The sequence below is a fragment of the Benincasa hispida genome, chromosome 2 (assembly GCF_009727055.1).
Source record: "Benincasa hispida cultivar B227 chromosome 2, ASM972705v1, whole genome shotgun sequence".
Lineage (NCBI taxonomy): Eukaryota > Viridiplantae > Streptophyta > Magnoliopsida > Cucurbitales > Cucurbitaceae > Benincasa > Benincasa hispida.
Window position 1 is genome coordinate 35017093 of NC_052350.1, and position 24478 is coordinate 35041570.

The 24478-nt window shown below is 29.3% G+C and overlaps 2 protein-coding genes across 4 annotated transcripts; one reads left to right on the forward strand and one right to left on the reverse strand.

Annotated features, from left to right (window-relative positions):
* Nucleotides 1-8243: 8243 nt before the first annotated feature.
* LOC120071317 (aspartic proteinase 39-like) lies at nucleotides 8244-16473 on the forward strand. The gene is made up of 10 exons (XM_039023516.1): nucleotides 8244-8995; nucleotides 9689-9818; nucleotides 9907-10154; nucleotides 11644-11868; nucleotides 12616-12778; nucleotides 12873-12946; nucleotides 13533-13623; nucleotides 14482-14557; nucleotides 15391-15462; nucleotides 16100-16473. The coding sequence occupies exons 1-10, from the start codon at nucleotides 8784-8786 to the stop codon at nucleotides 16246-16248; spliced, it is 1440 nt and encodes a 479-aa protein (XP_038879444.1). The 5' UTR covers nucleotides 8244-8783; the 3' UTR covers nucleotides 16249-16473.
* On the reverse strand, nucleotides 10306-23491 carry LOC120071318. 3 transcript variants are annotated; one of them, XM_039023519.1, is made up of 6 exons: nucleotides 23274-23491; nucleotides 22953-23185; nucleotides 22739-22819; nucleotides 20209-20559; nucleotides 18074-18191; nucleotides 10306-10590 (listed from the first exon to the last, which is right to left on the reverse strand). In XM_039023519.1, the coding sequence occupies exons 1-5, from the start codon at nucleotides 23413-23415 to the stop codon at nucleotides 18090-18092; spliced, it is 909 nt and encodes a 302-aa protein (XP_038879447.1). In that variant the 5' UTR covers nucleotides 23416-23491; the 3' UTR covers nucleotides 10306-10590; nucleotides 18074-18089. The 3 variants fall into 3 exon arrangements, with proteins under 3 accessions (XP_038879447.1, XP_038879446.1, XP_038879445.1); XM_039023518.1 differs by lacking the exon at nucleotides 10306-10590 and adding an exon at nucleotides 12640-12760; XM_039023517.1 differs by lacking the exon at nucleotides 10306-10590 and having other exon boundaries at nucleotides 17824-18191; nucleotides 23274-23490.
* Nucleotides 23492-24478: the final 987 nt, after the last annotated feature.

Sequence of the window (24478 nt, forward strand, 5' to 3'; positions counted from 1 at the left end):
TATTTTGTATAATAGTTGACCTGCATATTGTAGACATCGTATTTGGTCCGACTCGATTTTAAATCTATGTTTTAAAATATTTTTTTTTTTGGTAACTTTTACATATTAATTGCCTATATATAAATTAATAATGAGCATATTGAGGAGAAAAATTAAGATGGGAGAGTGATAGGCAGAGTACAATACAAGTTGAGATTAGAGTGAAAGTGAGAGAAAATTTAATTATCAAAATATGTTAGAGAATTTAATATTAAATGTAATAGTTTTATACTATGTTATTAGATGTTAATTTAGTTTTAGGTTATTTCATTTGTAAAAGTTCATTGAACCTTAGTTTATAGTATTTAACTTTGTTCTTCTTCTTATTGTAAAAGTGATTGAGAAACTTTAATATGAATCTCCAAATTGCACCTCTTTAGACATCTCTCTGCCTCTCCTTAAACTTCACATGATATCAGAGCTCAATCTTGGACATTCTACATCTTTCTTGAAAATGGGTCCTCAACCACCATTGGAACTTCAACCTCCGACCGTTGTCACTCTTTCACAATTATGGTAATACTCATCCTCTATACACTTTTCTTCAACCTCTCTAGAATCATTCTCCTCTTCTTCACCTCTTAAAATCTTCTTCATCGTCTTGTTCTTGCCTCTTTTAATTCTAAATCTCATTCTTCTTCTATTTTGAGATTTTTTTTTAAAAAAAAAATCAGAATTGTTATAGATGATTTTGGACCGAATGACATAATTGACATTTAAAAATGATAAAGTTAAGAAAAAGTATAATATAAGTCAGTGGAAATTGAAGACCAAAATAGGCTAAAGAAAAAAATAGCTGGCTTGGATCATACTCAGCCTCAGTCGAGCCTTGAAATGCCTAACGGGATGTACATTACGCATGTCCCAACTTAAGAAAGCATCTTAGGACCGAGATATGGCCCAAACAAGATGCTCAGCCTCGGCCTTGCCAAACATAAAATTGGGCCCACCTTTTGGCCTGGTTGGTCGTCTAATATCCTTAAACGATTCTGAAACCCTAGGGAACAACCTAGGTCAATTTTTCCTATAAATACATTCCTTATGACTCCATATAAGGTAACTTAGAAGTTCTGATTTCTTCTATACATCTCTAGTTCTTACTCTCATAAATACACCCGTTGGCTTCATATAAGGTAACTTAGAAGCTCGATTTTTTTTTGTACATCTCTAGTTCTCACTAACTTCATTAGAGCCCTTTGCAGGTCCTCTCTTATCTAAATTAAAAATTCACAGTTGTTGTCACGTGGAGGCCAGGTACCTTTACCCTTAACCAAAATTTGGCATAAACAAGAATCATGCCTAAACTTCTTTATCTCCGTCTTCTCCATCAAATACATCTTCATCTTCTTTGTTTTCTCCTCTAAATCGGTTAGTGAAAATTTTCCAACTCTTCACCAAAATATATATATATATATAATATCTCTTGTCCTTTTGCTGAGTTTCTTGTACTTTGTTGAGCTAGTTATGTAGTTTTTATTGTTTTTTTCTGGGTAGCTCTACCTCCTCCACATTCTTCAAAATTTCCAAAAATCTCATATGCATACTTCTTTATCTTATTTCAATTTGTTGAAACACCTCAACATCTATATTCTACCTAGAGATGTCCACGGGGCAGGGAGCTGGGGGGCTGGGGATGGCTTTCCCGTCCCCTGTCTCCACTACCCATTTTATTTTCCATCCCCACAAAATTCCATACAAGGATCGGGGTGGAGATTCTCCACGGAAAAATCGTGAGCATCGGGTCCCCTGCAAGGAATTTTTTCCTGTTTGGATTTTTTTACAAAAAAAAAAAAAAATAATTAACTTAAATCACTATGTCAAATTTTTTTACTTAAATAGTTAAATATCCTACTCATATGTGACAGATATCTGATTAAAGTATTTAATTTTCATAATTTCTAAAAATTAAAATTTAAATATTACAACAATATATCCTAATCTCTATCTAATAAGAAATAAATATATCAAATAAAAATTTATATATAATTAATTAACTATATAATTACATATATATATTATGTTATAAACATAGTTTGTATATATACATAAAAACTCATTGTGATTTTATATATTAAAACCTTATATAAAAATTAGATATGTATAACTAGGGCGGGGATAGGATCGAGATGAGATCGAAGAATATATTCTCCGTCCCCGTCCCCTTTTAGTTAACGAAAAAAAAAATTTCCACTCTCTAATAGGGATTCTCTACCTCATTCGATGTGGAATCCACGAGACTCCAGCCCTGCGAGTTAAATGGATATCTCTAATTCTACCTATTTCTTCTCATAAAAAAAAAAAGTTATTTTATGTGTCAACGTCAAACCCTAAGCCAAAATGGATGATGTTTTTTCTTTGCTTCCTCCGAACTCTTTAACTTTTTTCGTATATTAAAAAAATTAAAAATAAATCTCATATTCTCTCTCTTATTTTCTCTTATCCCCATAAAATCAAATCAAATTTCATATTCTCTCATATCCTCTTTCTTCTTAATTTCTCATTCCTTTTATTTTCCTATCAAACTAATCTCTCTCCTTAATTAATCATGTCTTTTTTTCTCTCCCTTCATTTATTTCCTCTCACTCTCAAATACTACTAATCTCTCTAATTTAAACCTTTTCTTTTTCTCAATTTTTTCTCACCACATTTCTTATTACTTTTTATATCCTTCCTCTTCTCATTTTTTTTTTCATAAATGAGCAAAAAGAAAATGAAATATTTTTAGTTTAGCCATGGAGAGAAAAGAGAGAAAAAGAGAGAAGAGAATGTGAGAGAAAGAGGGAGAACGAAAAGGGGAAGAGAGGAGAGAAAATAATCAAATAACAATGGATACTATTATTCCAACGATTAGACCTTTCTTGGATATAAATTATCTATTTCGGATTTTTCATTTTTGTGGTACGGAAACGAAAAGACTGGAATACATGGCAAGGGATGAGAAAATCTCTCCTCCCGCTCAATGATACATGAATGATAGAATATTTCTTTGGATCAAAAGTTACTTTACTTTCCTTCGGTCTCTTTACTTAATTTCAGTGAAGGGGAGGACGAAATTGTCCGAACCCTTGTTTTTTAGTTAGGTTTAAGTCTTGACGAGAATAATATTCTACAACAAGCAATTCATTTATTTTCAAACTGACCCATTTACTATCTATTATTTGATTGACTGATCCTGTATATTGCAATGGCTGAAGAGTCAAATGTTTTGGCAATTCCTGAGGGGGATGAATCAGATAATTTTGAATAAGTGGCTTTTAGGGGTCCTTATATTAATTATATATATATATATATATAGTTTTTTTTCTTTTTAATTCACGTATATATGGATTTTCTGATTAGATGAACCTTTTAAACTTATTTATGAAAACTCATGCATTAAATTTGCCAATTTTAAATATGGGACTCAATCTAAATACACTTATTCTTCATAACTCGAATAAAAAATGTAGTTTTTCCTTCTTTCTTTATTATCTTAATTCTTTTTCTCATCCAATCTCAAAATATCTCAATCTCTCTCTTCCTTCTCTAGATCTCGAACATTTTTCCTTCGTTCCTTTTCTCTCTCTTTTCTAAAAGAAAAAAAAAATCTATTTAAAATTTATGTAGAATCTTGTTCATCAATTATCTTCAAGCTTCGAGTCGTTCAACTGCCACTTACGCTTGTGAGGATGTTAGAGTATTTAGCATTAAGGTCACTATTTAATGGTAGTGCGAAAAGTGAACCCCATTTAATTACCTTTAGTATTATTTATTTGTGTTTTCTATCCGTACTAACACATGGAACCCAAATCCAAATTTGTAATAAAAAATCCAAATTGATTGATGAGCGGAGCGTGCTCAATCCAATTGCGTATGGAAATTACGTCGTACTATTACCGCTATAGTTATCGTAACCTTTATTGTTACTGTTTGAGTCGAAAAATTATGAATTTTGACACTTCTACTATTATCGTTACTATTACTGTTTCGTTTGACTTTTAGAGGTAAAGGTAACGATAACGGTAACGATAAATGTGACAAAATTTATAATTCTAAGTAAATGCGATCAAAAACAATTTAATTATATTTGCGATTCAGGCTCATTATACTTGATCCATCAATAAAATTTCATTACGATTATACCAATTTTAATAAACGTGGTCTAAATGTAATAGTTTTACCGTAGATGTTAATTTAGTTTTAGGTTATTTCATTTGTAAAAGTGATTGGCCCTTGTTCGTAATATTTAAGTTAGCTCTTCTTCTTATTGTAAAAGTGGCAAACGAGGCTCGACTCCTCGAATATCCAGCGAACCAGATCCAATGACCGATTTCAGACCCAACAGGGCTCACGCACAGTTCCGACAACCCACTACCCATGTGACTACTCCGACGAACAATGCTCGACTCCGGTGAAGCTCCGGTGACGCCGAAACAGCAGTCTTCTAAGGATGGAATGATGGTTTGTTGAGGAAGTGAAGGAAGGAAATTAAAAGAGAAGAGGAAGAGGTTTGTTGAGAGAGGAAGAAGAAAAGAAAGAGGAAAGAGGAAAGAGACAGTAAAATTGGTAAAGCTTAATAGTGATCCCATTTATTTAATTTATTGTTTGATTGATTTTAATTTTAATCATTTTTTTTCAAATCTTCAAAATAATGTTTCAAATTGGTTTTATTTTTTTAATTAAATTTGCAATTTGGTATTAATTGAGATTTTGCTAAAACAAACTTCAATTTTGTTGATTATGTTTTAATTTCCGTTTTCTAAATTACATTGCAATTTAAGTTTTCAAAAAGAAATTCAAAGTTAAAAGGGTGTCAAACCCTCAATTTATTTTAATGAATTTTCAAAATTTGTTTCAATTTGAAGTTTGGGTTTGAAATTTTCATAAACAAATATTAACTCGACGTTAAATTTGAATTACGTTGAAGTTTAATTTTCAAAATACCAAAAACTTATTTTAATTTGAAATCTCTAAATTTGATTTTCACCTCAATTTATCAAAGTAATTTTAATTGGAAGGGTTCACTACTCATCATAATAATTGATTCATATTATATTATTGTCAAATGTTTTAATTTTAAAATAAGAGTGAGATTTAGTGAGAAATTGTTAAAAATTAAATTTTGACATATAGGTGTTAATTTAATGTTGTATTTTAAAATTGGATTTCTAATATATAATAATTTCTGTTGATGAAATTTAAATAAAATTGACTATAAATCATAGTTCTATCTAGATTGAGGTATTTAAGTTGACTATAAGGGGACACATCTACTTGCAACTATTCAAGTAGTCACATTTCATTTAATTTCATTAAATTGTTTTAAGTTTTCTAATGGCTCCAAATCACTCATGATTATTTCAATATTTTATATGAATTAATAAAATTGGGACATTTTTAATAAAAATAAACAAAATTTTCACTCTCAAATGAATACATATTTAATAAAATAATATGAATAACAAGAATAAAATGTTTTCAAATTGGTATTGTAGGATATTGGTATATTCTCTAAACGACCCCAAACCTAACTTTGGTTAAGTAGACCATATTCTTTCTTTTAAATGGATGACCAATCACACCTCCATAATGATTGGTGGCAACTTTCCAAATCTTTCACCTCGAAAGAGAGCTTTAGGAAAAGATGTTGGTTGCTCTGCGTTGTATTGATGTTGCGACACATATCATATTTAGAAACGAAAAAGCATATCCATGATAGATGATATGCCAAATATGAAGTATATCATTGACATTTCAATTGTATATCAGTACTTATTTAAAATGTTTTTAAAGTATATTCTTAGTTACTCAATAGTGTATTCTCATTCCTTCAAAATGTAATACTAAGTATTACATTGATGTAACAATAGTTTATTGATGCCCATTCAAATATCATTTAAAATAGAACATTTATGTACCAATAATATATCATTAGTTATCAAAAATTCATTTCAAACACATCAGTAGTTTACATTAATATATCAACTCATATAATGGAATTTCAAGTATATTATTAGTATATCAATAGTTTATCAACACTCATTTAAAATTTATTTCAATTCAATAGAGTATCAACATTCATTAAGAACTCATTTCAAGTATGTCATTAGTGTGCCTTCAAAAAAGTATATCATTAGTTTATCAATAATATACCAACATTCATTCTAAATTAAGTTTCACGTGTAATACTGTAGTATTAATAGTATATATCAAAAGACTAAATATCTTAAACTCTGAAAAAAATAACCCTCCTTAAAATTTGAAGACCGGAGACTGTAGACTTAGGATACAAAACTTCGCTCAAGTTTTTGAAGACTTTGAAGCTGAAGCTTCAAGAAGACTTGGAAAAAATTCCTTCAATGTTTGAGATAAAGATAGAAACTATACTAACCAAAAACAAATCAATACAAATACGAATTTCATTCAACGAATTAAATTTCTTTGGAAATCTCGTAAAATAGTCTAATAAATCTATGAACTTTCATTTATAAGCCTCACCCATTTTAAAAAAGATAATAATAAATAAACTAAATTTTTCGTCTTCCTGAACCTGAAGTTTTCAAATTTTTAACTAATGGATGTCTCTTTTTTTGAAAAAAAAAATGTCAAATAGATGATGACTTATTATACACAAAATTAAACATTGTGTTTAATAAAACATTTAATTAAAAAATTCAAGTACGTTAAAAACTCTATTAGATACAAAATTAAAACTCCAACAACCTATTAGACACTTTTTATTTATAATTTTAGAGACCATATAGATACGAATCTAATAGTTAATTGTCTAACCTTGTAATTTAACATCAACATAAGAGTCAGATATATCATAAGTTAAGTGTCTATCCTTGTGATTTAACAACAATATATGCATATTGTTGAACTTAAAAAAAAAATTGTACTTTAACTTTATATGAAGCTTTAGGCATGGGAATAAGAGTGGGAATGGGTAAAGGATACCCATCCCTTGTTTGGTACAAATTTTGAAGTTTTAGGCATCCATGCATCCATTATACCCATGAATGATACCCATAGAAAAAGATGTGTTTTCTTTGTTCCCATTCTATCTCCTCTTTTAATGCATTTCTTTATTTTTTTTTATTTTATATATTATTAAAACTAATTAATTAAATTATTTATTTATATGAAAATTAAATTTATATTTTATTAAAACCATATTAAATTTTAAATTATAGTGTATGATTTTAACTACTCATATTTAATGAATTAATTAATTTAATATATAATATATATATATATATATAATATATATATATTAAACAATTTAATATATCCTTAATATTTATTTTAGTTTAATAAAGTAATTTATATGTACACATATATACCTATTCTTATTTTTTAATAAACTGTTAATAACATATGCTTGTAGTTAGTTGATAATCATTATGATTAATATAATGTAAATTTAATTTTTAATAATTATAATTAGTTCATTATTGATTAATTAAAATTCATAGCTGTTTTATTAATTAATACATCATAATTATATAAGTTCATTAAATTGATCCCATCAAATTATGTAATAAGCAACTTTAATGGTAAATTGCTCATTTTACAAATACTTGCAAATAATAATTTAATTAATATTATTATTTGATTGTTAAATAATTAGTTTTTCTCAACTTTGAACTAAATTTATTGTTTATCAATTAATCTATTAAAATTTTACAGAATTTTCATAGATTAATCTTACAAATTAAATACAAAAATAATTTATTTCCATAAAATGCTAATAACATTCTTATGCACAACCAAACACAGTCACCCTTGGTTTCCATTGTTCTTATTTAGGCTTATTATTCCCAAACATTATTAATTTCTGGGTATCTATAAAACTTTATACCAAATGGTCCTATATGAAGTTGTGCCCATTTACCAAGTTGAACATAATTCAACTGACTTAATGTTTGTACTATCAATCTCAAGATCAATATTACTGTTTGTTAAAAGTCAATAATTTAAGAATAATGTGGGCCTAATAGAATAAACCTTTGACATGTCAAATGCTAAAAAAATAGATGTACTAGAAAATTTCACAACATAACATAGATATGAATATTCAATTTTTGAAAGAGACAAAAAAAAAATGGATATATATTTGATGTTGAAATGATTGTTTATTAATGACATTGACCATTGTTCTCCGAAAACATTGGTCCACCAAAATAATAAATTTCTTAAGAAAAAAAACATTCCTTTTTCCATTTTTTGAACCATATAGTTAGTTTGTTCTTCCACTTCAATCATTCCATTTGTCAGAGAATGAATTATTTCTGAGTTTACTTTAAGCCTTTCCCTTTTAACCCATTTCCCATTTTTGGAGAAATGGTGAGATGGAAAGTCCAATGGCTTCCAGTGGAGGAATTCTCAGAGCCGAAGAATTCTTTGTGTGTGAGAGAGAACGAGAAACAAAGCCCTTAAACCAACAATTTCTCTCTTCAAATCACACAGAGAAACAACAGAAAGACAAACTTAAATCGTTTGTTTTTCTTGTTCTTCCTCTAAATTTTTCTTACCATTCAATCGCGAATCTCTCTCTCTATCTCTCTTTATCTATTTCGTTTTCTTATCTTTAGCAGGCTTTTTCATTGATTGTTCATAGTTGTCAATACCTTTCCCTTTATTCCCTCTTTTGATCTTTGTAGGGGAAAGGTAAAAGAAAACATTGTAGGGATTTTGAAACCTAGTTTCGAATTTGGGGATTTGGGTTTTGCTCGAAATCGCTGTGAAAAGTGGCTATAATCATGGATCTCGAGCGCCAGGTTTTTGTGGGTTTGTTGTTATTGTCATTTTGTTTACCTGGGTTCTGCAATTTGGTGTTTGAAGTTCAACATAAGTTTAAGGGTCGAGAGAGATCACTGAATGCTTTGAAGTCTCATGATGTTCGTCGCCATGGTAGGCTTCTCTCTGTCATTGATCTCGAACTTGGTGGCAACGGACACCCTGCTGAAACAGGGTTAGCCATTTCTCTTATGATATTTTCATATTCTTAATGTTTATTTCCTGTGTTTTGGTCTCTGATTTTGATGGTTTTGATCATACATTTTATTTGTGGGATGTGATGATCCTTTAGTCTTTGTTATATTATGGTTTCAAATGGTTCTAGAGATCAATTTTTTAGATGGTTTCATGTTGTCTTAGTTCGTTAAATCAGAAATCTGGACTATGTTATTATGCATAAATTATGTTTTTGATCATTGAAGCTTGGGTAGGATGACACAACATAATGCCACACCATTCTATTCAAATCATGACTTTGTTACTTAGGATTTATAACTTTCAAATCATTTCTCTTCAAACCCATTAAAGGAAATTTGTTCTGTCACCATCAACGGTTGAGACTTCTACTTATTTCCTTAAGGTCAGAAGGTCAAATTCCACTCCATATTTGTTGTACTCCAAAAGATGAAAAAGAAATATGTTCTTAGAGACCATTTAGAACCATTTCTAAAGGTTAGGGATCAAAGTTTTGGATTTCCAAACCTAGGGATTAGAAGGAAACTAAATCCAAACTTTTGGAGACTAGATGATAAAATGAAAAAGCGAATGATTCTCAAATGGGTTACGTTTACAGCTTACCTCTCATCTTTCCTGTTAATTCCTTTGTGCACTTGGGATATTAAATGGTTTCTTTTGGTGATCCATAAAGGTTATACTTCGCCAGAATTGGCCTTGGAACTCCTCCAAACGATTACCATGTGCAAGTGGATACAGGGAGTGACATTTTATGGGTGAACTGTGTCGGTTGCAGCAATTGTCCGAAGAAAAGTGATATTGGTGTATGATTCTTCAACATTGAAATTTTCTGTAAATTGGTAACATCTGGTGGATCATGATGAAAAATAACCATCGATTGTTCACTTACAGATAGAGTTGCAACTGTATGATCCGAAGGGCTCCAGCAGTTCAAGCTTGATTACTTGTGATCAACCATTTTGCTCGGCCACATACGATGCTCCGATCCCTGGTTGCAAGCCAGATCTACTCTGCCAATATAAAGTTATCTATGGGGATGGAAGTGCAACAGCTGGATATTTTGTGAAGGATCATGTTCAACTCCAACAAGCAGTAGGAAACCGTCAAACTAAAGTAACTAATGGCAGTATAATATTTGGGTAATTCCTTTTTCTTTTCCTTGGTGGGCTCCTCTACTTTTATTACCTAACATTTAACAACCTTAACTATGCACAATTTTACTTGCGAGCATACAATGTTATTATTGGAAAATGAAAAGTATCCTACATTTGTATAGATAAAAGGGTAAACTAGACCAAAATGTTTAGCATTAATGTAATGGTGTTATAAGGTTATAAATACAGTCTCTGAATCATATATGAATTAAGATACAATTAAAGAAGGAAGTTATTACTCAGATACTGAATGAATTGTGGATGAACCGAGAAATAATCTACATTTATTTTAATAAGAAACCTCATTAAGCACTTACTGCTATAGTCAATTAACATAATAACTGCTGGCCTAGAAGGTCTATTTTAATCCTTGTGATATTTGCATCTGGAAAAGGGTTGGGTAGGAAAGTGATACCGATACCTGATCAATCAATTAAACAATCTCGTCATACTCCGAAATCTTCATTTATATTGTTGCTTCTTTAATGATCGTAATAGTCTAGGCTTAATTTGGTAAACATTTAGGCTCCGTTTGGTAACAATTTCGTTTTTGGTTTTTTGTTTTTGAAAATTAAGTCTATTTTCTCCCTATTTCTTACAATGATTTGCATCTTTCTCAAGTACAATGATTGAATTCTTAGCCAAATTTCAAAAACAAAAACAAGTTTTTAAAAGCTACTTTTTTAGTTTTAAAAAATTGGTTTTTTTTTGAAACCATTGGTAAAAAGTAGATAATAAAGGGAGAAATTTGGATATGGAAGAAGTGTTTATAGGCTTAATTTTTAAAAACAAAAAACAAAAAACAAAAAACAAAAAACAAAAAACAAAAAATAAAAAACCAAATAGTTACCAAACGGGGTCTTAGTTTTTGGTCTTTGATGTTTGAAAATTAAACCTATTTCCACTCAATTTCTTACATGGTTTGCATGTTTCATAAGTATAAGGGTTGAATTATCAGTCAAAATACAAAAACAAAAACAAGTTTTTAAAAACTACTTTTTTTAGTTTTCAAAATTTAGCTTGGTTTTTTAAAATATTGGTATAAGGTAGATAATAATTAAGAAATTTTGAGGTGGAAGGGATGTTGTATAGATTTAATTTTCAATAACTAAAAACCAAAAAAGAAATGGTTACTCTACGGGGCCTGATCTATTCAAATGTCTCCTCCTTGCTTTGTTTCAAATCCTGCAACTCTTTCTCATTACAAACACTTGGACTTATTTTGAATCGAGATATATGATGTGTCTAGCTTCACTTGGACTTATCTCTGTTTTTTTTTTTTTTTGGTGGGAAGTTTCGAGATATGGCTTCCAATCTAATCCAGTGTTTAATGTACTTTTATTCTCTTTAATTGAGCACTTGTTGATCATTAAAAGTTTCACCTTATGTAGTCGGAAAAATCTTAAGATCATACAAGTTCAGTTAACTAATGCTGCTTTTACTTCTTTATCTCAAGTTGACTTGTGTGGTTTAGGTGTGGAGCTAAACAATCTGGGGAGCTTGGTACGTCATCCGAAGCACTTGATGGAATACTTGGTTTTGGACAGGCTAATTCATCTATGATTTCTCAGTTGGCTGCAACTGGGAAGGTGAAAAAGATTTTTGCACACTGCTTGGATAGTATATCAGGGGGTGGGATTTTTGCAATTGGAGAAGTAGTTGAGCCAAAAATGAAAACATCACCAGTGGTACCTAATCAGTATGTGAACTACCTCTCCAAATCTTATTTGTTCTGATCTTCACACATTTTCAAGCTGCTTACCCTCCTTATCAATCATATTTTGTCCCTTATGATGCATAAAAAATTAAGAAAAGATGTTTTGTATGAGTCATTTTCGTACATGTTTGTGAACATTTTGAAATTGTTAAAATCATTTCTATCGCGTTATCATATTCAAAGTCACCCCGAAACGTGTCTTTAAACACTCAAATACAATTTAATGTTTAACTTTAGAGTTTTACACACTTTTCATGTCATCAAAATTTGTTTTAAATGATTAAAAGCATGTTTTAGAATGATTTTGAAAATAACAAAAGTGATTTAACCATTTCAGAATCACTCCAAGCATGCCCTTATTTTGTCCCACTAACTTTGGCTATTCCCCCTTTTCCTAACACTTGTCCAATAAGAATTCCATGTCACCATTAAGTTCGTATTTACTTTTCAAAATTGAAGAATCCCCGTCTTTCGGAACTGGCTTTAACTTTTGAAGGTCCTACAAAGCGTGTCGCATGCTTCTGTACTTGACATTTTTAAAGTTTAAAGACTAAACCAAATAGGTACAACAACCAAACTTGACATTCCAAGTTTATGATTGAACAAAGTTCGTTTTTTTCCACTCTCCAAAGTTTGCTTCTTGTGTACAAGAATTTAGAAGTCTTCTACTTATTACAATGAAGTTTTTTACATTTTACCTTTTTTCCTTCTTCCATCTACAAATTTCAGGGCTCACTACAATCTTGTTCTAAATAGAGTTAAGGTAGGGGGCACCGCTCTTGATCTTCCTCTTGGAATATTTGAAACTGTTTACAGAAGAGGAGTAATCATTGACAGTGGCACAACACTAGCTTATCTTCCTGAGAGCATTTACCTGCCATTAATGGAGAAGGTACTGAGCAAAAATTTTGCTTCTTTTTGTAAGCATTTATGCAACTAAAGTCTAAATTCCTTTTTCCTAAAAAAATATATAACTTGTGTTGTAGATCTTGGGTGCCCAACCTGGTCTGAAACTACATACTATTGATGACCAGTTTACTTGTTTTCTGTATGATGGAAAGTAAGATGCTTACTCTTATCCTTATTGTTTAGTACTCTTACAACTAGACATATCATTTGATGTTTGGAATGTACATTATGTTCTAGCATTTTCGATTTTGTTGATGTTTAAATATCATTCAATGACAGTGCTGGGAAGAAACTTAATAGCAGAATAGTGACCTGATATATATAAAATATTGTGTTTGAGATGTTTTTAGTCTTTCTTGGATTGAAAACCCACCTGATCCTTCTAGTCACACAATCCAATTACTAAGAGGAAAAGAGGGTGATGATTTTCATTACATTATTTAGAGGTTTGACAACTTTTTAGAACAGGACATATGAATAGACCATATTTGATAAAAAAAGTTCGAATGTCATAATCACCATTTTATTGTTCAATTTTAACGTCATCAAACAAGTTTTTGATCGAAAACTTTTGAAAGATTAGAGACGGAATTCGACATGTATGCTCTTGGGACTAAGTGTTGTATATGGGGACTTCCATTCAATCTGTTGAAGTGAAAATGCTGTCATTCTTGATATTGTTCGACTGTTCTGAAGAAATTTTGGTCACTTTTCTATTTTGTTTTGTACTATTTCAGTGTGGACGACGGATTTCCAACAGTGACATTCGAATTTGAGGAGGCCCTAATCTTGGTTGTTTACCCTCATGAGTATCTCTTTCAGATTCGAGTAAGTAATCTACTTTTTGTTAACATTTTGACTGTTTGTTTTTATTATAGTCGTTCAAACTTTTGGACCTTAATATGCTTTTAGTTTACAAGTTTGTTTTTTCGTTCTAACTTTTTGGGATGAAAACAACTTACAAAACTATTTTTTTACTTATCAAAATGGCCAAGTTTCAAAAGAGTTTTCAACAAGTAGATTTTAAAACCGTTTAAATCTTATGAACTTTGCCTGAAAGATCGTCTTAATGTTTGACATTGACTTCTTTCTTTTTCTTTTTAAGATTATTTAACAGAAACATGATATAGATACTTGTTTGCTAAGGCCCCATTTGGTAATGACTTATTTTTACGTTTTTTTGTTTTTAAAGGCTATGCTTATAAAGACTACTTCCACCTATAAGTTTCTTCGCTTTGTTATCTACTTTCTACCAATGTTTTTTAAGCCAAACCAAAATTTAAAAACTTAAAAAAGTAGTTTTAAAAAACTTGGTTTTGTTTTTAGAATTAAATTAAAAATTCAAATATTTCTTTAAGAAATATGAAATAACATAAATTTCAAAAACAAAATCGTTAACAAATGAGGCTTAAATTATCTTAAGAGTATATTTTCATACAAACAATTATTTAAAAATCACAAGTCATACGTAGTAATAGTGGGGTTAAGTACTAAAGTTCGAGAACACGTTCAAATTTTTGTTAAATAATCAATAAAAAATCAACCACAATAACTTAAATATATTTTCATAGACTAAGAAACCATAAAATCTATTTTTTTTTACAAGAAACAAATTCTATTAATGATAAAATCTTAAAACATGAGGGTTATGAATAATGAAGGTTCTCTATGTTTTGGGGTGTGCAGGATGATGTATGGTGTGTTGGATGGCAGGATAGTGGAGCTCAATCCAAAGATGGAAAGGAAGTCACTCTCTTGGGAGGTATCTTCTTATCTTCATTATCATCAATGTCTTACCATATGTTTATACTGTTTAGGTTAAAATATCATTTCAATCCTTGTTCTTTTGATAAATCTTGAATTTAGTCCTTACAACTAGTTTATTGTTGATTTTTCGGTAACTTTCTATTATCTATTAGCATTTTGACTATAAATTATGAGAACATATTTGCAAAGAAGTTATTATTCAATTTCGATAAAAATTAAATTTGAAGAACTAAATTTAAGATTCATTAAAAGTACATGAACCAAAATAGTAAAATTTTGGAAGTACGTGAATTGGGTTGGTATCTTAGCCAACACTTTTAGATTGCAACTTAGATGAAGGAAGTAAGTTAAAATATCATTTTGGTCCTTGTACTTTGGAAATTATTCAATTTTAGCCTCCCTACTTTTATGACCAATTTCAGTTCATGTATTTTCAATAAGCTTTAAATTTAGTTTTCGTTACTAGTTTATGGTTGATTTTTCAAAAACTTTTTATTATATATTAGCATTTTCACTATATATTTTAGAAACATATTTGCATGCTATTATATTTCTTTCCATGAAAACTATTATTATTTAACCAATTTCGATAAAAGTTAACTTCCAAGGGACTTTTAAGGCTTATTAAAAGTATACAAGGACCTAAAATTGAACAAAATTTGATGTACGAGAGTCAAAATTGTATTTTAACCAAGAAAAGAAAAACTTAATCTAAACTTTTTAGTATATTGTTTGACAATTTTAAAACCAACTATATGATGACCATTATGGTGCATATTTTAGTAGAATGTTAGCTTGATTTCCTTTTTCATGGGTTTTGAATTGCAGACTTGGTTCTTCAAAACAAGTTGGTTTACTATAATCTTGAAAATCAGACCATTGGTTGGGTTGAGTACAACTGTGAGTTTCTATCTACCTTAAAACTTAATTTCCTTTTTGCTTTTTATTCAATCATTTTCTTATGGGAGTTGAAATAAATTACTTGAAAAAAACTCAAATGAATCTAACCTAAACCATTTTGAAGAAAATAATTATTTCTAGATCGAATATTAAAATAACTATTCTTCACAATTTTAAGATTAATAGACCAAATATGCTATGGTTGGATTGAGTTGCGTCATTGTTTAACTAAGGCCACTTGCAATGTTGACAAAGGAAAGAAAAACAAAATTCATCTACCTAGGATTTAATATCCTATGGGTTTTCTTGACGCCCAAATATTGTAGGATCAGACAGGTTGTCTGTGAGATTAGTCGAGGTGTGCATAAGTTAGTCCAAACACCCGTGGATATAAAAAAAATTCTTTTAAAAAAAAAATCAATAGCTTGTTTAAGATACTCAAACCATCTTTTAACTTTTCAGTTTGAAAAATTATGAAAAGTTAAAAAAATTATGAGGTAAAGAATAAGCTTACTTTTTATTCATTGGCTATATATTTGAAGGCTAAGATATGGTTTGATGGAATGGGATTAAATTGATAAGAATAGAAGGAAATGTTAGATTTTGACCATATGTGATGCATTGGTGGATTGAACAGGCTCTTCAGGCATAAAATTGAAAGATGGAAAATCAGGAGAAATTTATACAGTTGGAGCCCACAAACTGTCTTCTGCAGAATCCCTTGTAGTGGTTGGGAGACTACTTCCATGGTGCTTGTTAGCTTTCACCTTCTTTTTTATTCAATAGATTCTTTACAACAGGCACAACATTTTTTTTTTCTTTTTCAATTTTTGTTGTACCATAATGTAATCCCCCAAAATGGAAATAACTAATTCCTTTTCCCCAGAAAAGAAAAAAGAAATCCTCAGTTTTCTTTTGTTGTTTCTTTGAATTTGTTGATATTGGAAGAGAGAGATTTGTTTGTGAGTATATATATATTTGTGAATGAAGACAATGGAATGGTTGTTGTAATTTGCTTTAATGCTAATACTGAATTGATACTTATGTTCATCTCTCTTTTCACTTCATTGTTTTATTTAATTGAATTCTAAACTCCCAAAAAAAAAAAACATTTTGTTAGTTCAAATCTGGCCTTAGATGGAGATGGTTAATCCATTACTATAGAATTTGTTTTTTTTTTTCCTTTTTGAAAAATATCATTAAGTATATCAATTTATATCTTATTACGTTTTGTTTAGAAAAATCTTGTGTGAAATTTATAATTGTATCAATTAAATCCTTAAATTCAAATAAACTTAAATTGATCAATTTAAATTCTTAGTCAAAATTTCTTTTGAGAATTGTTCATGCATTGATTCTAATTGGCCATTTTGTAAAACCGACATTTGAAGAAATCTACACACATTTGAGAATCAATGCATGAATGATTTAAAAAAATAATTGTAAAGAAAAGTCTAAATTGGTTGGCTTATAAAAATTTAGGAGTATAATTAACTCAATCATAATTTTCATACAATATTAGTTGAACGACATATGGAGAAGAGTGTAAAATTGATACACTTACAAAAGTTTGAAGTCTAAATTGATAAAATCACCAATTCAAGGTTTTAATTAATACAACCCCCAAAATTGGGGTATAAATTGATGTTTGCCTTTTTTCAATATCTGTAAATATTTTGACCAATTTACATGCACCTCAACTAATCTCATAGATATATAAATGAAGCATATCTTTTGCTCATGTTAACTATCATAAGCGTAGGGATACAATTATAGATTAAATTTAGGGGTGATTTTACTTTTTAGAATACAACTAACCATTATAGTTATATCATGCATCCAAAGCTAAGGATGTTGGTCGGTTCGGTTTTGTGAATTTTCGAATCAATTAAGAAACAAACCAAATCAATCGATTTTGTAAATAAGAGATCCAAACCGATGTCTAATAAAAAACAAAACCAATTGATTGGTTTTATTTGGTTCAATTTATCATTGGTTTGATTCTTGGTTTTTAAAATTATATTTTTTTCTTCTAAATTTTAATTTGTATTTTCAATTTTGTTTCGAATGGGTCCTTTTTGCAAATTTTAAATTAAAATTGGGTCAATTTCTTTTTCTATAGATTGAAATTTGACATTTTTTTTTCTTGACACTTTTTAAATTAAAAAAAAAACATGTACACTCCATATTTATTTGTCTTTTTTCTAAACAATAAATATAAATACACCATAATAATTAAAACACTAAAATATACCTAATGTTAAAGTTGATTTTTAAGCGTATATATACCTTCGATTCGGTTTTGATTGGTTTTTCCATTTAAAATTCGATCCAAACCAATATTTTTTGGTCTTTTCCAAATACAAACTAATATATCTAATTTTATACTAAAAATCCAAACCAAAACCAATGGGTTGATTTGGATTGGTTTGATTTTTCGATTTTTCGGTATTTTTGTTGTACTCCTATCCAAAACTAGGGCAAAGAAAAATCCATGATTACACACATACATTATTGTTCGACTTTGACTAAAATATGAAATTTTCGTCGTAAAAAATATACATTAATTACACACGATGAGGTTTCGTGTAATGTAGTATAGAGAACATACCTTAGTATTGTTGCATTTACAGTGTGGCCCTCAAAAACTGTACAACAAAATAGAGGATAGCCAGCAGCAGAGCAAATTGGTATGCATCTCTTTGGAAGTTGTCCTCACCTTGAAAGAACTACATACAATTCCGACGGTAAGTGATTAACGGTATGTTTGAAAATGCTTTAAATTGGAGTAATTTAGGTTCTGTTTGTTAACTATTTTGTTTTTTATTTTTATTTTTTAAAACACTTTAAACTACTTTTTGAAAACTACTCTTTCTAGTTCTCAAAATTTGACTTATTTTTTAAATCATTGGTGAAAAATAGATAACAAATGAAGAAATTTGAAAGTGGAAATAGTGTCTATAAGCTTAATTTTTAAAAATAAAAACAAAAAACAAAATGGTTATGAAATGAGGGCCTTAGTTAAGCACTTTAGTATAAGCAAAATTTTGTTTGATTTAATATTAGGTTTTACTTACAAGTGATTTTGAAGTACCCTTTTTAAAATGTTGTCACACACTTGATTATTATCCCTAAAAATGCTACCTATTACAATTACTCTTAAGTTAAATTACAAATTTAGTCATTGAACTTTGAAATTTATATTTATTTGGTCCTTAAACTTTAAAATTACAAAATTAGTCCTTGAGCTTTCAAATTTTTAAAATAGAAAATCTACTAGACACAAAATGAATGTTTAATTAGGATTCCATTAGATATGAAATTCAAATTTATATCTAATAGAACAATTAATTTTTATAAATTTCAAATCTGTTCAAGTCCTATTAGATAAAAAATTTAAAAGTTTGATTTATTAGACCCACTTGAAAATTCAAAGACAAAATATATACGAAAACAAACTATATGTCACTCTGATCTTGACAATTTTGAGTGAGGAGTGCTTTTGATATTACAGAGGGAATTTAAATGAGAAGCAAACATGATTATAAATTAGCTGCTCTACACATGTGGTTTGAGTCAAATTTGAGAGGTTCTCGGGTAAACTATTTCGAGAATGAATTTCTATCTTAGTTTTTAAAATTATTTTTGAAACAATAGAAGGTAAACTATTCTTTTAAACTCCCTATTTGACAACTATTGTTTAATTGGGTAATCATTCGATTTTTTAAAAATAAATTTATTTCTTTTCAATTTTTTATGACGATTTTCATTTTACTTGAATAAAAGAGTTGAATTCTTAGCTAAATTTTAAAAATAGAAACAGATTTTTAAAAACTATTTTTCTTTTTTTTTTTTTTTTGTCTTCGAAACTAACCTTTTAAAATATTGATAGAGAGTATAAAACAAAGCAAGAAACTTTGAAGAGATGTTTGTAGGTTTAATTTTCAAAAAATTAAAAATAAAAATTAAAGGGTAACCAAAGAGTATCTACGTTTTTTATTTTTGGTTTTTGAAAATTAAACTTAAAAATAATTCTTTTGTTTTGCAATTGACAATTGAACAGGTAATGAATCAACTGGAAAATCAATAACAGAAACATTTTGTTCTTAATCAACTCCAGCAGCATCAAAGAAAACAAATGAAGGTACCTAAAATTAAAGAGTTACTGTGAAGTAATAAACCTTACCTTGTAAAATAAAAGTTTATTTGTTTTTTCAACCACTTTCTACCTATGATTTCAAAATCAAGCCAACTTTTGGTAACTAAAAATAATCAGTTCCATAAACTTTTTTTTGTTTGTGAAATAACTTAAACAAATTTAAATTTCAGAAAGAGAAAACTAAAAATAAATATATTATCAACACGATCTAAGAGAACACAACTTTTCCAAAAACTAGAAACAAGAAACATTATCTCGAAAAAAATAATCCCTAAAAATGAGAAAGTACACCAACAAGCTATTACCAATTTAAAGACCTTTAAAAAAACAGAAAAACAAACACAAAAAAAAAAAAAATAGAAAATCATCATCAAACAGACATGTTTTTCTCAAAAACCAAACAAAACACAGTTACATTACTAAAAGACCTAAAAAAGAGACATAAGTAACCATAAACAAGTAATGGTTACCAATGCTATATTTTCAGAAGTTAAAAAATAAGAGGAATAAAATAGCGCATTGGTGAAAATGGGAAGATTAATTTAGCTTGACAAAGATAGACAATAAGATGGATAAAGAACACTAACCTTGGTAGGATCACCGGAAGGGTCAGGGAACATTTCCAAGTTCTGTTTCTCGGTAGAGACTCGACCGGTGAGGCTGCTGACAGAATCAGCCAAGTCCTTTCCCGCCTCGGCGGAGGCGAAGAGATAGCGTGAGGCCCAAAAGAAAGCTTGCGAAATGGCAGAAGAACTCGATACGTCCCAACGCTCTTCGTGTTCGATAACTTGGCCACTGATTTGGTTGAGAGTGAACTGTGAATCAACTTTGATAATGAGATCTCCTCCTATGGCTGAAACCAAGGATTTAGGTTTCCCTTTGATTGTCCACTTGATGTTTAGTATGCTTGTTGACACCATCACCATTTCTTGCACACTCTGTCGTTACAAACCATACTGATTATGACAAAATTACATGACGGCTGGTTGAGATTTGAGTTAAATTTCTTTTTTAAGTACACCTGTGAGGATGGGGGATTGAACCTCCAATCTTTAGGAAGAAAGCGCATGTCAATTATCATTGAGCTAAACTTACTTTGACAAAACAAACGGTGTAGACTTGAAAACCCGACGGTGATTCGAACGTCTTACCTTTTAGTTGAGGTTTTAATACGTTATTGAGCTACACTCAAATTGTCAGACGAGAGAAAGTGAGGCTGCTAACATCTAGCCTGTGTTTAGTATATTTGAGTCTTCTTAATGAAAAGAGTTAAATTACTAGGAGAACCAACGGTGAAGACTTAGATTTTAGTTGCTCTTTTCACTAATAAGTCTCAAATATATTTAAAGTAGGCTAAGTATTAGTAGTCTCATTTTCTCTCTCTAACTAACTTGAGTATAGTTCAATAAGACATTAAAATCTAGATCGAAAGATAAGAAGTTCAAATCACTTATACATGCATCTCTAGTTCATCTTTCTATTTATTTCCTGGAATATCTTTCTCTAAAATATCCACATAAATATGACTATAATGATAAAGCCTGAAAAGTATATTATTTGAATTTTAAAAGTACATAGGTCGTTTTTATAATTAAATTCTAAATTTGTGATTTGATGATTGCTGCGTGTGTGAATATATTTATATATTATTAAACAGAAGAAACCTAGAAACGTAGAAAACGTTATCAAATATGTTTTTACGTTTTGTTTTTTCAAAAAGAGAGCTACAAGTAATTATTATTATTATTATTATATGATTATTATTTTTTAAAAATAAAAGGACCAGAAAATAGAAATGTTATTGAATTAATATTTTTAAACTTTAGCCATGAGTTTGAAAAAAAAAAATCTAGAATATAGGTTTTCTTTAAAGGAATTCTACAATATAGATTAATTGTCAATTACCATTTTTAAGAAAAAAAATTGGTTATAAAAAATCATAAGAAAGTAGTTATTTTATTCTTTCTAAAACTTAGAAAAGAAAAGAAAAAAAGGTTTTAATTTAAAAACGATATGATTAATTATCTAATCTAATTCTAAATTGGTTTAAATTCATTTTCGTTTTTCAATTTAAAATTTTATCTATTTTTATCAACTTCCAAATTTTTCATTTTAATACTTGAATTTTTTTTTCAAAACAAAAAATTATTTTAGTTCTTAGACTGACAAAATGTCATTTATTTCAGTCTTCCAACTTGAAAAAACTAACCAAGTTTCATTTATAAACTATTTTGCTACCTAATATTTATTTATCCAATACCCAGTATGTGGCCTTTTTTTAGAGTATTCGACATATGTGGTTTTAATATACATGTTCTAACTTCTAAGTCACATTTTAATTATTCTAAAAAAAAAGTAACATTTTAATTTGTCAAAAAAAAATGTAAAAACATAAATGATTATTGATTGTTTTCTAACAATAGAGGACTAAAATTTCTCGAAAATAAATAATTATATAAAGATAGAGGATTAAAATAATCCTTTCATTTTTAATTGTTTCTTTTTTAAAATTAAAACTATAAATCTAAGCCTAAGTTATGAAAACTAAAAGGAGTGATTTTTAAAAATTTGTTTTTCTCCTAGAATTTGATTAAGAATTCAAACCTTCATTTAAAGAAGGTAAAAGTCATAATAAAGAAGTTGGGAAGAAATCATCTTAAAAATTAAAAATAAAAATCTAGGAATCAAAATAAACATTTTCAAAGTAGGAACAAAACGAACCAATTTGAAACTCTTGAACCAAATTAGTATTTAAACCTAAAAAAACTAAAATCTAAAAAACTCAAGACTGATTTTAAAATTACAATTTGATAACTATTTATTTTTTAGTTTTTTAAAATTATGCTTATTTTTTTTAACTTGATTTTCAATCGGTTACCAAAGGAATCCAAATAACTAGCCTAAATTATCTAAATAACTAAAAATAAAATTCCAACCTTATACGTTTTAATAACTTTTTCACTCAAATTCGTCCTACTGTAAGGGCATTTTCTTTGCACAGTAAAAAAAAAAAAAAAAAAATGAAAATTTAATAGAAAAAAATTGCTACACGACGATTTGTGCTTTTTTTTTTTAATTAAATTTTTTAATATTGTAATACTCAGAAAAAGGCATTACCGTAGTTGGATTCTCAAGCGCACTGGTTGCCCAGAGTTGTCTTTTATACTTTTCTCGACCCGTGAATTTCCTAATCGGATCCTGCATTTCACAATTTCAACTAAATTTCAATCACTTTCCCTCTAAATTTCATCTTCAAAACAGTTCAGAACAATCACAACAAAGCAATTGATCGATGAAATCCATAAAAATTAGGGCAAAAAAAATTCGATACCTTATACTTGACAAAGACCGCAAAATTTCCAAGAGATCGATCGCCTTGGCGAAGTTGAAGAATGTCTCTAGCAAGTTGCCTAGCGGTAGATTCAACCAAGGGACTACTGATGCACTCAAATTCGTTGCAAAGCTCACCGAAATCCATGCCGTCTACGATTTTATCAGCTTCCGATCTTTCGACGGCGGATTCCGCCGTCAATTGATCGGTGCTGTTCGAATCGTTCGCGGCGGCTGCAAAATAGAAACCCTGAACCTATCAGAGACATTGAGAAATATCGTGATTAAAAAGAGAAAAGTTGTGTGGAGAAAAAATGCAGGCCTCTGAGAGAAAGAGCATGGCGGGAGTGAGGAGGAACGGCGAGAGGCGTGGCGGCGCCAAGGCGGCTCTTGCGGCGGAAGAATGCGGTGGCGGCCGCTGGAGATGGAGCGGCGAAAGCAGGAGAGGAAACGCAGGTACTCATCTCTCCGTCCCATTGTGATTACAGGCTCTAGCCATTAGTTACTTGTGGTTGGATTTCAGCCTCTAATTCCTCTTGATTTTTCCTTTTTTTTTTCCCTTGCTTTCTTTTAAATTTTTTCTTTTATTTTTCCTTTTTTCCAAAAAAAAAAAAAAAAACATGTGGAAACATGAATTTAAATATTTAACATTTTGATCGATGATATACCTCTTAATTAGTTACAATACTGAGTTTGACAAAACAACGATGAATTCTATCTTAGACCTTAGAAATGGTAATATGAATTTTATCCTAGACTTTATTATTAATTTAAATCTCATTTTGCATTTTAAAAGTTTGAGGTTTTTACATTGTAATTTCATAATATATATCTTGGTTTCATAATATATTTCATAATATATGCGCCAAGGCGGCTCATATAAGTAAGTCAAGAAAAATCTTTATGCAATCTTGGTTGCATTCGACCAAATATTTTTGTTTGTTTGTTTTTTTAATTTATTTTATTTTTCTATATACAAATAAGAAATATGGGATTAGATATAATCTAAGCTGTACCTAATCACTGTTAATAAATTAATAATTTAGACCGACTTTCAAAAGTATGTTATTTGTTTATCAAATTAAGTTGATATTTGACTAACACTAGTATTATTGGAGTAACAAAATGTAAAAATATGAAATTAAATTAACATTTTATAATTTTAAAGTTCAAATACGCAATAGAAAAGTTAGTAGACTAAACAGGAAAGTTCTCGATAATAGAAGATGAAATTTAAACATTTTTATTTAATTAAATAATTGGAAATAATATTTATTCTTTCATTATTCAAAAATCTTCGTAATATGGTGGTGAGGAGGGACCATGTGTGACCAATTTCATTGGTTAATGTAGGAGACACGTGTGAATATGTCATTGGTTAATGCACATAACGAATAAGATGGACTTAGGAGCTGATTTTTAAATCAAAGAATGGTGTGAATCTGTGATACTTTTGTCAAGTCTGTATTTGTGGTCGTGGGAGGGGGACAAGTTTATTATAATTTATTCTATAACAAATATTTAAAT

Bases quoted from the DNA above. Each gene is read 5' to 3' on its own strand.
- LOC120071317 (XM_039023516.1), top strand. From the start codon at position 8,784: ATGGATCTCGAGCGCCAGGTTTTTGTGGGTTTGTTGTTATTGTCATTT. The intron at 8,996-9,688 runs GTTAGCCATTTC...TGATCCATAAAG, and splicing joins GGACACCCTGCTGAAACAGG to GTTATACTTCGCCAGAATTG. The intron at 15,463-16,099 runs GTGAGTTTCTAT...TGGATTGAACAG, and splicing joins TGGTTGGGTTGAGTACAACT to GCTCTTCAGGCATAAAATTG.
- LOC120071318 (XM_039023519.1), bottom strand. From the start codon at position 23,415: ATGAGTACCTGCGTTTCCTCTCCTGCTTTCGCCGCTCCATCTCCAGCG. The intron at 22,820-22,952 runs GTATCGAATTTT...TGTGAAATGCAG, and splicing joins CGGTCTTTGTCAAGTATAAG to GATCCGATTAGGAAATTCAC. The intron at 18,192-20,208 runs GTTAGTGTTCTT...AATTGTATGTAG, and splicing joins CTTCCGGTGATCCTACCAAG to TTCTTTCAAGGTGAGGACAA.